The sequence below is a fragment of the Amblyomma maculatum genome, chromosome 10 (assembly GCF_055883805.1).
Source record: "Amblyomma maculatum isolate TAMU_Amacu chromosome 10, ASM5588380v1, whole genome shotgun sequence".
In the NCBI taxonomy this organism is placed as follows: Eukaryota; Metazoa; Arthropoda; class Arachnida; order Ixodida; family Ixodidae; genus Amblyomma; species Amblyomma maculatum.
The window spans coordinates 161,249,516-161,262,517 of NC_139353.1; the positions used below are offsets into that span (position 1 = coordinate 161,249,516).

The 13,002-nt window shown below is 48.4% G+C and overlaps 1 protein-coding gene and 1 long non-coding RNA gene across 6 annotated transcripts; both read right to left on the minus strand.

Moving 5' to 3' along the window:
- Positions 1 to 200: 200 nt before the first annotated feature.
- On the minus strand, positions 201 to 7,589 carry LOC146177803 (uncharacterized). 5 transcript variants are annotated; one of them, XR_014701088.1, is made up of 4 exons: positions 7,425 to 7,589; positions 4,951 to 5,076; positions 4,329 to 4,487; positions 201 to 397 (listed from the first exon to the last, which is right to left on the minus strand). It is a non-coding gene; the product is annotated as an uncharacterized LOC146177803 (long non-coding RNA). The 5 variants fall into 5 exon arrangements; XR_014701087.1 differs by having other exon boundaries at positions 204 to 397; positions 4,329 to 4,409; positions 7,425 to 7,588; XR_014701090.1 differs by having other exon boundaries at positions 208 to 397; positions 4,321 to 4,487; positions 7,425 to 7,587.
- A 3,836-nt stretch (positions 7,590 to 11,425) lies between these two features.
- Positions 11,426 to 12,778, minus strand: LOC146177804 (uncharacterized). Its single transcript, XM_084581640.1, has one exon. It carries the CDS (start codon positions 12,776 to 12,778, stop codon positions 11,426 to 11,428), a length of 1,353 nt encoding a protein of 450 aa, XP_084437766.1.
- Between the last annotated feature and the right edge of the window lie 224 nt (positions 12,779 to 13,002).

The window sequence follows — 13,002 nt, forward strand, 5'->3', positions numbered from 1 at the left end:
ATGCTAAGTGCATAGGCATACCAGCATGCGAGGTTGTAAAAAAAGCATTTTTTTTGCTATATTGCAAAAACTGCATGCATAAATAGTCTACACTAAAAAAATATCGATGTTAAGGAGTGGCATGGTAAAATGCAGGCCAACTGGAGTATTAAGAATCTGCTTGAATAAATTTTTTTTAATTATCCTTGGCCGCGACAGCTCTTCTCTTGGGGAGGTGGGGGAGGAAAAGGTATTTATTGAAACCTAATATTTCGGAATTAGCGAGGAGATGATCGAGTTCTCTGTGGGCGCCCTCCGCAGGCCGGGATTCCAGGAGCAGTTACTATCCTGTGCATTTGCTCGATCAGCTGTTGCTGGTCTTCCAGGCCTAAGATGGAAAGAGCAGGCTGGGCTCCTCCTGCAATAGAAGGGAAAATGAAATTCAAGTTATCTGTGCTGAACTTTGATTACACATCTCCAAGGGCAACTGCCAGTTTCTCTCAATTGCTTTTTCCAGGTGGCACTGTACGCATGCATCTCCATTCAGAACTGTCACATACTATATAGAAAGGTCATATAACTGCAGCAAAACCCATGCAGAATAACAAGAACCTGGCATTCAGTATTTTAATGTTTTTATGTCGTCTTTTTGAACATGCCACTCTGACCAAACATGGCATGTTATGCTTGCTGCTATGCGCCCTCAGCAATGCCCAAGACATGGAGTGTACATGCAGAGAAACTAAGCATAAAGGATGCTGTATATGAACATAAAGCACAGCCAGAGCATTGCAGTATTACACAGGTATGCATTGGCGGCAGAAACCTGCATTTTGAGCGGTTTAACAGGCAGATTTCTAAAGTCACTGTTCCTGCTCTGAAAAGAAGTGATCAATAATAACATCATTTAAAATTGTTACCATTTTGTTCTGTAAACTGCACATTTCGCTGGTTTCCATGTGCCCTCTACCGAAGACATTCCCTGGGCGTGTCGGGGGTATATCGACATCAACATCTAGGCTACAAGCGTCTAGAAAGCGTCTCCTTAGAGCAGCTGCGATGAAGTAACTTATCTGATAACATGCAAGCTGCTGCAGCAGAATAAAGATAGACATTTGACATGTGGCTAAAGCCCAATGTGGAAGCATAGCCCGCCGCAGTAATTGCGCAGTGTTCATGCTTCTACAAGAGTTAAAAGTAAAGTTAAAAGTAAAGTTATTTGTTTACTCACAGCGCTATATGTGACATTACAATAGCAAGGCTTATAGTCACACAAAACACAAAAAGCTGACAACCACAAGCTCCTGATGTATTACCGGCAGCATGCAGCATGGATGTTAGTTACTGAAATATGGCTGCACAATTCTGGCAACCAGCTGTGCATGTATGTCATGGATTTCTCAACTATGCACAACAAATTACAAAAAAAATAATGGTATTTATAAATGCAGCCAGCTGTTCACAAGAAACACTGTAGCTTATTTATGGGGAAGGTAGTGGGCGCCAAAGAAACTGCCCCTGTAAAGGCGCCTAATTTGCCCCTATGTAATATCGGGGACAAGTGTGTGGACTACACAAGCTGCAATCAAAGCACATAACTTTCACATCGACCAGGAAACTCGGACCATACTTGTCGATGTGAAAGTTGAACGTTAGTTCTTTCATGTGTGCAAGAGAAATAAGGTCACAATTCGTTTACATCGCGATTCTAGTCCAAAATCTACACATACTGTCCAGAGACTTTCACCCCCGCAGTATAAGCCACCACTTGGGTAAGAGATTAGTAAAAGAAGTGTATAAAAGACATTAGTGCTGTTGGACAGCCATAGCTATAAAAAATGGTATTGACATTGGAGTACTGCCTTAAGGCGGGGCCTAGGGCATTACAAAAGCAAGAGTTAGTGTCCGCTGGTCCTCATTTGAACGAACAAAAAGAGGGGGGGGGGGGAAGAAATCTACCTCAACTACATGTTTTGAGTGACACCAAGCCGCAGTTAGTATTAAAGATATCACACAGTTTTGTGGACGATTTGGGAGCGCTTTGCTGCTTTCTTACAGGATTGGACAAAAGAGCTCACCATCTTCAGAAAGGCACGTTATATAGAAATGAAAATAGTGAATTTACTGCATCTGGCCACAACAACTTGCACACGGAGAGGAAGATGAACTGAAAATTTTATACATGAATGTACGTATTTACAACAGGTGAAACAATGACCATGATCTATGCCGAAGAGGAAAGAGATCAAAATTTAGCTCAGAACGAGTTCTCCAGGCCGCGGGGCCGTTTCATTAACTTCGGGACTCCGCCCACATTTCTCATCCCCAATGACAACGAACTCACACATGACTGGCTAACAAACATTTTGGCATGTCTTTCCACTTTCATAAGTTCTTCACCCTCTCCCTAATACAAGCAATGCAAAAGGGACAACAAATTCGTTTCACAACGAACAGAATTTAGAGAATGGACCTCGAAATGATTGGCTCAGTAGGTCACATGCCAAACTCTCTCCCCTAGGAAAAAAAAAAATTAGAACCCATCAAAACGGTGTCCCACATGCGCAACCATTGCCCAAAGCTTGCATCCTTGGCGGCTCCTTTTACAGGGCAATTATTGCAATTATTGGCGTCCGAGTCAGCACCATTGCGGACCACATCAGAAGAGCCAATCCACATCCTCCCGCTCCGCATCATACTGTCACTGTTACACACTTGACCTTTTTCAACGCCGCCATCTCCCACCATTGTTGACATCCAGGGTTGGAATCCTCAACGAGACCCCACTCAGCGCGCCTGCACTGAATAATTGTCACTTTTATGGGCTCCCCAACAAGGAAGCGGGCCTTACACCCTTCAACCTGACAGTGTTTTTTCTTTGAACGATAAGCAGTTCTTCCAAAAGAGGTGCTCGTTTCAAAGCTGTGCTGCCTCCGGGTGATGGGTCCAGTCAGCGTACTAAGGACCCCTTAGTACGCTTAGTACTAAGGACCCCTTAGTTGTATACTGTTCGTAAAGCTCCTTAAATAAAAATGAGCCCCCTACATGACACAGCAACGAGAACAAACTGCCTGTCCCCGCGTCTTCGAGTGCGACAGCAAAGTCCTCGGAAGAGGGGACTTCTTTCCCTCTCTGCCTACGTTTCTGTTAAGCACTGTAGCTGCTGTAGCTGCCTCTCTGTGCGCGTCTCTCCGCCTCCTGTCCGAGGGCAAGTGGGAGACGGCCGCAGCTGGGCATTGAACAGGTGACCCAAAAAGAGCAGACTAATAATGATGCCTAGCATACCTACCGATCCCTTACAGAAATCATTAAAGAAATGAAAGCAACACACCAGATAACGCTACAATGTTTCTAAGTGCAAAGTCGACAACTCCAAGTCATATAAATATATGTACATCTCCGCACATTAACTAGACAGAAACAGTGCAGAGTAAACTAATAATTCAGTGTCTAGCAACACTATTAAAAGGGGATAAAGGCCACGGGGGGCTGCGATTATTAGTACCGTTTTGCCTTTAAACTACAATAACATACTTGTTGCAAGCTTAAAATCAAAGATTCACACCTGTCCCACCCACAGCAATGGAACACACATCTGACTCAAGTCTGCAGAGAAAGAGCAAGCTAGACTATTGCAGACGCACCCTTGGTTATTTTTCTGGCATTTCTGAGGGTGAAGAATCTGACTTGTCAGTAGCATGTATATGAATAAGAATCCTATGACAGTAAATGCATCAGATTTTCTGGAGTGGCTTTTCTTTGCTGACCACATATGATGTGAGCTATAATTTATCCAACTTGGCCTAGGTTTATTCTATGAATAACAAAGCTATAGCAGGTACACAGTCGTCCACTCAGGCTGAACATGCGAGTGCGTGGCATGCACTTTTTGAGATGCCACTGCATCCATCACAGCTGCACACCGTAGCGAAGAGGCAGACAGCGTGAAGTACCAGCCTCTAGTCCCTCTACCACCACTGGGGTCCCAAACTAGGGACCCCTTGTTTTTGTCAGGACAGGCCCCCTCAGGGTCAGCTAGTGAGTAACCTCCTGTATTTGTATCTGATAAAATGTTTTCCACCACCACCCACAATACGCAGCTGCGCATCATAGCAGATGTGAAGCAACAGTTCCTGGTCCTTCTATGCATAAGCCACTTTGCCTTGATGCATGCCTGCGCACCATAGTAAAGAGGCAGACGACATGACGCAGCAGCTCATGGTACCTTTACACATGAGCCCCCCCCCTGTACTTCAATACGCACCATAGCAAATATACAGACTACGCCACACAGCAGCTCCTGGTCCCTCTATGCATAAGCCATTTTGCCTCAATACGCACCTGCGTACCTGAGCGAAGAGGCAGACGTGAAGCTGCAGCTCCTGGGCCCTCCATGCACAAGCCACTTAGCACCAATGCACGGCTGTGCACTGTAGTAAAGAGGCGAAGAACGTTAAGCAGCAGCTCCTGGTCCCTCTACACATCAGCCATTTTGCCTCGATGTGCATCTGCACACCCTAACAAACAGCCAGATGTGACAAAGAAGCTCCTGGTTTCTCTACACATAAACCACTTTGCCTCAATGCACGTCTGCACACCGGAGCAAAGAGGCAGATGACGTGAAGCTGGAGCGGCTAGTCCCTCTACGCACAAGCCACTTAGCCTTGATGCATGGCTGTGACGGATGCATTGCTATTTTGCAAACTGCATGCCACACATTCCCATTCAAGCTAAGAGTGGACGACTGTGTAAACGTAAAATACTGGTTATTTACTTCAACGGACAATGACAAAAAGTAACATGGTGGACAATGTAAAAAGAATTTGCTGCATAAAGTTTGTTGAAACCAGTTCTACATCCTACATGTAAACAAGGGATGTCCTGTGTGTTTAAAATCATCACGCTCAAACAACTTCAACACTGACAATCATGATTCAATATTAATAATATAGATAATGATACAATACTCACTTTTAGCCATACCAAAGAAATGAGAATGCAAAGGGATGTTGCTGTTTTTCCCCCGTGGATGACAGTTTTCCATGTTCAAAGTGCTGCTTCCTGTTGGCTTACGAAATCGGCTACAGCAAATGGCATCTGAAAAATTTTTGGAAGCCTCATGCTAGTCTTCAACGAGAAAAGCATTGCCATACAGAAGCAGAACACAAATACTTTTACAACACACTAAAAGCACCAACTGCGGTGCTGTTTTTAGGATGACTAGGTAGAGGTTTTGCTGTAGCAAGCCAAATGTTAGCCTTCAATAAGGAAAGCATTCCCATACAGAAACAGAACACAAAAACTTTTACAACACATTAAAAGCATCAATTGCACAAATGCTTGTAAGATGACCAGGTACAGGTTTCTGCTATAGCCCACATCATGTGACCAGCGGTTATCAGAAGCCTTGTATGTGAGCATGATGCCCTAGATTCAATTTATGGCTATCACTGTATTAACAAGCATGGGTTTAAAGCTACTTTAATATGATAATCTAAGAACATGGTAAGAGCTTTCAGTGCGAGACATAAGCTCAGTATCATGCACTATAAGGTGCTGCATGGCTCTAGTGTAGCTTTGGCATTATCTCGCTGTCAATAATGCAATGAAGTTCTGAGGAGCCTTTGAATATCTGTAAGGACAAAGCAACAACAATTTTGTTTTCATCTCACTTTTGCTCTTTTTTTTTTTTTTTTGAGCCCGCGGCTTGCATGGCCTCCCAGTATGCCTGTTTTGCATAAAAGAAGGCGTTGCAGGCACCAGAGCTCACAGCCACGTACGTGAAACTAAAACTCTCTACAAGAGAGTTTTAGTTTCACGTACGTGGGAGCTTCACGTACGTGAAGCGCCTACGTGTGACCAGTGCGCATGCGCAGAACGTGAAGAGTCCGCGGGAGTTTCACGGACGTACGTGAGATTCGGATTTTCACGTTGGCGTCTTCACGTTGCTGGCGTACGTAGAGTTGACAACATGGCGACGCCCTGCCCGCCCGCTTCACAGCAATAACAGCTTCGCCGCTAATTCCTCGGCGCGATATCGTGTTCTAAACTGTTGTATTCGCTTTAAGCTTACCCAATCTTACCCTCGCGTAAAGTTTCAAGTGACAAATAGCCTTTATTTTTTAGATAGAAGGACGATTTTTCAGCTGTTAAGCCTGACGCAGAAGCGTTTGTCGTCGTCATAGCAACGATCTCGCGAGGTCACGCCAGACCAGAGTTGAGCGAGAAGTGGCTAGAGTGCAAGATGCAAGCCGGCAGCCAACCAGAGCCAATCCGTTGTAGGGAGAAGGTTGTGAAGTTGTAAGCATGAGTTCTGTTGGTTCTGTTGCCCAGCGAATTCTCTTTTCCTAAAGCGACGATCTGGATATGCTTCGCGACGTGAGAGAATGCAATCCATTCGAAGACTGCATGCGACACGCTGTGCGGTGGACGCATATAGGTATGCGTCTTGCTAATTGTTCACTGTAGAGCAACGACGTTGAGAACAGCAATTTCCAATTCGACCGACTCTTGGCTACGGCCGCAGCGTGGCTCGGTTCAAGGCAGCTCGACTAAACAAAATTAGTTTGGTTCATCTGTACTAGATGGCGCGGCATAACACGTACGCACAGTTTTTCGAGACTTGTATGAAAGGTCCATACATTTTGCTTCACGTACACCACGTACGTGAAACTAAAAGTAGTCCTGGCGAAATGCGCGCTGCGCACGTAGACTTCTCACGTTTGCGTACGTAACTCTGTACGCACGTGAAACTAAAACTGTCTGGCGGTATGTCAAATTCCTGCCAGAACCGCGCAGAACAACGGGTCAAGAAAAAGACAAGTGCTGACTTTTTTTTTTTCTCTCATCTCCTTGTCCGGTTGTTCTGCGCGGTTCGGTCCCACATGCATAACCAACATGCGCAAGGTGCTGTCCTGGTTTGTCAAAGCTGAAGGAGAGTACTAAACCTTTAGTTATTTAGTAGCTACAGCCGTTCCTTCTAGAAACTGTAGTTGCCGTAAAGCTCGAGAGAGAAAGATCAGCGGCTGTCCATTAAAAAAAAAAAAAAAAAAGAAAAGAAAGAAAAAGAGAGAGAAAAAAAAAAGAAACTCGCGACGTTTTCACAAGTGTAGGTATGTCGCACGATAGGCTCGAGGAGTGCAAAAGTTTTCTCGTATAGTTTTTACAACTCAGCACGTTGCGCATGGTTAACAAATTAACTCCTTTAAAGCTCGGGCAGGCACTCCTTTATCAGAGACAGAGAAGTAGCGCGGCTTACTGGCGCAACGTCCAGTAATGCCGAGAAAGATGGCCCTCAGACTTGAGGCTGCACTTTAGTTAGTCGGCGCGGAGCCATCCTGTCAGTCTCGCCTAAAACACTCGACCGTTCGGCTGCCCAAAAGCTCACCACTATCGGTGCATCGAAAAGTTCCACTAAAGAAACAAAAGTTCGCTGAAATACTTACTTTGGAATCGGCGGGTGAACAAAGTGTGCCAGCCGCACCAAGCCACAGCAAAAACAATGCTAGCAGTGCATTACAGCCGTAGGTATTTGTAACTGCGCAGAAAATGCAGAACACGGAAACGTGAAGCCATCTTCCATGACTAAACGTCAACTTGTCAGGTGGATTGGATTGGCTCATTTCAGATTTTTTTGAGGATAGGTTCGGTTTCGTTCTTTTTGAGCTTGCTGCTTGCTGCGTCTGTTCAGCCACTGATTAAAATTTCACCGAAGCATCATGATAGAAAAATGTTTAATGGTCATTTAACTTTAAATCAAAAATTTTTGATGGAAGAATTCAACGATGAAACATGCGGAAAATAAAAAAAAAACTGTTTAATGGAAACGCTTTCTATCGCATCGATTCGCTCTGGCATCATATAATGCAGACTTGACGGCATTACTGATTTATACGCAGTTCAGACGAGCACGACGGCTACAAACTATATCATAGCTGTGTAAAAGCAAATCCAGTGGCGGACGTACGGCGGCTGTCCGCTGGGCGAACGGATTCGACCATCCGCTTTCGTACGTACGCCGGAATTCCGGCGGACGTCCGAAATCGGCCGCCGAGTTGCGGCCGAGTTCGGCTGTCCGTCGGACGTCAGTGGCCGTCTGGGTAGTGTTTGAAAACAGACCAGACGCGCAGCTCGCACCACGGCACCCCGCCGAGACATTCCTTCCCATTCGAGGATGCCAAAAATACAAACGGCAACGCGCCGGACCTTACACCTTCCCCCCAAGACTCGGTTGATCTATTGAAAGATAAGCCGAGACAAAACAACAAGAAAAAGGTTCGGCAAGTGTCGGTTGAGTCCTGAAGCTCACGCCAGCTATGGAAGCCGGTGAGCATGAGTGCGCGACCCTTCATCACATACATCCACAAACACATCATGCGAAAAGAAATAAACACACATAGATGGTTCACAGTGTCACTGAGTTCGGCCTTGGCGTGCACATTTCGAATCCGACGATTCCAGTTTGTTGCTCGCGCACCATTCCCTGGCCCACTGTCCCCAGCGGTCACTGCGGGATGTCAGCCGGTGGTCTGTTCCAACAAGCGTTGGGAATTCTGGACAAGGCATCTGCGTTAGCGTGATCGACTCCTCGGCGATGCTCAATGGCAACATTATAGCGCTGGAGCGCAAGAGCCCAGCGTGTAAGTTTTGCGCTTTGGGGCACACTACTCGTTAGGAATGAGAGAGGATTGTGATCAGTGACGACGGTTACGGTGGCGGCGAACACCCATGTCTCAAACTTCTTCAACGCCCATATTACAGCGTAAGCCTCCCTCTCGATTGCAGCCCATCGCATTTGTACTGGGGTGAATTTGTGACTGGCGAAGGCAATGGGCGCCTCCGTGCCATCGTCACTAAGCTGCGCCAAACAGGCGCCGGCCGCTACTGCCGACGCGTCCGTAAAAAGCAGATACGGCTTTCGCGGGTATGGAGTGGTCAGCGAAACAGCCTTGCATAGAGCTTTTTTCAAGGCGCTGAAGGCTTTGTCGGCATCATCTGGCCACGGTATCTTATTCGGCACGCCTTTCCCCGTTAGGCGGGTCAGTGGCAGCGCGATTGCTGCAAAATTTGGAACATAGCTACGGTAGTATCCGCACAGCCCAAGAGTGCTCCTCAGCTCTTTGTCGTAGGGACTTGAAGGCCTTCAATGGCCTCAAGTTTTTCTTTAGCCGGGCCATGTCGTCGTGATCCAACCACATGCCCCAAGTAGTTGATTGAGGGAAGTGCTATCTGGCACTTTTCCCAACTAGCGTGCAGGCCCACCCCCTCCAATGTGGAAAACACACGGTGCAAATGACCAATGTGCGATTTGAGCGATTGGCTGAATACGGCGATGTCATCTAAATAGGCACAAGCGTATTATTCCTGCCCTGCTAGTAATTCGTTCATGTTCCTTTGGAACGTTGCCGCCGCATTTTTCAACCCAAACGGCATCACTCGCCATGCGAACTGCCCTAGATGGGAAATGAAAGCCGTCGGCAGCTGAGAGTTCTCGGCCAGTGGCACCTGCCAGTAGCCGCGCCTAAGGTCCAAAAGGGTTATGAACTTTGCTGCCCCAACACGCATGATCAGCTCCTGGGGACAACCCATTGGGAAAGCATCCGTTTCGGCCACCGCATTCAGCGCACGGTAGTCTATGCATAAGCGTACCGACCCGCTCTTTTTGTGAACACACACGATTGGATGCGCGAAAGGGCTTTTACATGGATAGATAAGGCCTTGCTCGAGAAGTTCCTCAATTTGCCTCGTTACCTCAGATTTTAATGCCTCTGGGATTCTGTAAGGGTGGCCTCGCTTGGGAGTTGCCCCTTCCACAAGCTTTATGCTGTGTTCGCCCACGCGCGCGATGGAAGGTTTATCCTCGAATAATGCCTGGTGCTGCCCGAACGTGGCACGCACCAGCGCTGCTGCGTTCCTGTCTAAGTGACTGGTTTTATCCGGCGTCAGCATTACACTGCCCTCCTCGGAGTTCCATGCCCGCAGAGTATACTCCACTTCCCCAAAGTCGCTGTCGTCTTGAAATATGACGCTCACTGAACCTACTCTGCTGATGTAGGGACGCAGCTTATTTGCATGCACTAGCATGCGGCGACCGTCACTCATCTGTACATAGTACGAGTGCTCACGGTATCTCTTCGTCACTACCGCCGGTCCGAGCCACTTCGGGTACAATTTACCTGGCCTCTTGTCATCAAAGACAAGAACCGCCTCCCCTTCCCGAAAGGTCTTCACCATCGCGTGCTTGTTGTAGTGAGACGCGTACGCCTGTTGCTGTTTGCTTGTCGTTAGCTCCGCGATGTCGGTCGCCATCTCGAGCTGAGCTTTAAAATTTTTCAAATAGTCAGTGGGGGCATCCGCTAGTTCCCCAGGTACCTCGATATCCCCTGCCCAGGTCTGTTTCAAAATGCTAAGTGGTCCTACTGGGTCACGGCCGTAAAGCATTCTAAATGGCGACACGCCGGTGGTGTCGTGTGGTACCTCCCGATAGGCCCACAGGAGAAAAGGAATAAATTTGTCCCAGTTCTTACTCTCCTTCTCAATTACATGCGAGAGCATGGTCTTAAAGACTCTATTCCATCTCTCCACGGCCCCATTGCCCTCTGGATGTTTGGGAGCGGAAAAGCGTGGGGAGCAGCCTAGTCTTCCTAAGAACTCCTTCGTCAATGCGGCCGTAAAGTTCGTACCGCAATCTGAGCATATCACCTCGGGAACCCCTGTCCGGCTGAACACTGAAAGCAGCGCGTCGCAAGTTGCTTTCGCGGACAACGATTTGAGGCAGACTACTTCTGGCCAACGCGTGCACAGATCGATTATGCAAAGCGCATACCGATGCCCGCGGCCAGACGGTGGCTCAATCGGTCCTATGATGTCTACGTTAACCTTTTGGAACGGGAACTTCGGGCGTGTGAGAGGCGTTATCGGTACCCTGTCGGTTTGCCGGCGGTCAGACCGAACTTGACAACTGTGGCAGCTGTCGCAGTGTTTGCGTATGTCCGTCTCCATGCCAGGCCAATAGAAACTCAACTTTAGGCGAGCTTTAGTCTTCCGAAAGCCGAGGTGTCCGCCCCAATAGGACTCATGTGCCAAGCTCACTGCGGCCTCGCGCCGTGATTTTGGCAGTACTAACTGCTGCACCCCCTGACCTAACACCTGGTCTCTATGATGCAAGACTCCCTCTACAATTGACATGCCAGCCTTCCCTTGCCTAGCACTCTGCCAGGCCTGATGCAGGGTCTCATCCTCGTGCTGCTCCTCCCGAAACCTCTGCACCCCGCTACGCTCAGTAATCACGTCGTCATTTTGTGATTTCTCCCCCGCATTAATGACAACTGTCTGATCTGGCAGCAATTCATTCTCTGACACTAAGACGGGCTCCGCACCAGCGTCTAGCCCTGATTCATCTGGTTTTCCATCCGGTGCCGGCACCGTTATCACTGCCTGCACGCGACTATCGCTGCCAGTTTCGACCGAGTCCTGCCTGTTCCCAGGTGTCTGAGGAGATTAGGCAGTCTGTATGCGTTAGTTTATTGGTGAGCGCACACAACACCGGTGTCGAATCTTCCACACCTTCGATTAACGAAGTACCACGATACAGACTCAACGGAACGATGGCCAGCTTCGCCTCTACCTTCTCTCCGAAAGCAGAAATGAGATCGATTGTCCCATGTGCGGTTACAAACTCCTCAGGCACCATGCTCTCACGCAAGACAGTGATGTCAGCGCCAGTGTCTACCATGGCGCTGATAACAGCTTCCCGACAGCTGAGTTTAATGTCCCTGAGCGCAGGACGCGTGGGTTGCTCATCGTGGGTCGACACGCGTGCCGTTAACTTATCCTCGCGTGGCGGATCATGTCGCTTGTCGGCTGGGTTCTCGCCACTGTATGGACAATTCGCAATAAAATGTCTCCAGCTCCCGCATCGGAAACAGCCACTCGATCGCGATGGCCTTTTCCTTTCTCCCCCTGTCCTGCCTCCAGTTCTCTCTGCTCGCTCCGACCCTGAATTCTGCAAAGGTGCGGAATCGGTTCTGGCCCTTGGACGCGTGTCAGGGGCTTTAAAGCTGTCGTCTTTCCTCTGAGCGCTGCCCTTTCCAGCGTCTTCCTCATATGTTTGTAGCAGCGCGGCTATCTCGTCCGCATTCAGCCACTTCTCTCCTTCGCGCAGCTTTACATATTTGTTGGCTTCCTCTGACAGCCCCGCCTTGAGCTGATCGGCTACCAATAGCCTTACAAGTTCATCGAATGATGACACGCATCGATACTTTAAATAAAAATTTAGATAACTCTGGAGGCGGGTGACAAATGCCTTCCAGGTTTCTTCGCGGCGCTTGGTGGCCCAAGAAAACCGCCTTTTGTACTCTGCGGCTGAAAGTTTTAGCTCCTCTAGGACCACCGCCTTCAGCTTGTCATAGTCCCGGTGCTGCTCGGCGGTGAACCGAGTTGACAAGTAGGTCACTCGCTCGGCCAGCATCGGGAACACGAGCTGCGCCCAGTGTTCCTTCGGAACGCTGTAAGCCTCGAGCGAGCATTCCACCGACTCAAACCAGACCGGCACTTCACCATCCGCTGGTAATTTGGGGAACGCGCCGGCGAGTAGCTTAGCGTACTGCCTCAGACGATCGTTCTCCGAAGGCGCCGCACTTTGCCCGTTAGCCAGCATGAGTTGCATCTGGAGCTCTAAAGCCCTTATCTTCTTTTCATACAACTCTAACTCCTTTTCAATGTTTCGGCCACACTGAGGTCTCGGCGCCTCAGTGTTGCCCTTGTCGCCACCGTCCCCCCCGTCACCGTCACTATCCATTGTCAGTGCCTTGTCGGGGTTAAGATGCCTAAATCTGGTCAGCATTAACTACAGCAGCCACATCCAACAGTGAACGCCAAGAAAACAAAGAAACCAGGGAACTCACTCTGTGCTGCCCGCCGGGGCTTCTTTTCGGACTGGATTGGCGTCGATCGTCAGAGTGGCGCCGCTTGAAGTCGTCCGCTATTGTCGCTACTCGAGGGCTCCGCTCGCGTCCGTCGACG

What these genes read in the sequence shown, in the direction of transcription:
- LOC146177804 (XM_084581640.1), bottom strand. Translation starts at nt 12,778, where the DNA reads ATGGATAGTGACGGTGACGGGGGGGACGGTGGCGACAAGGGCAACACT.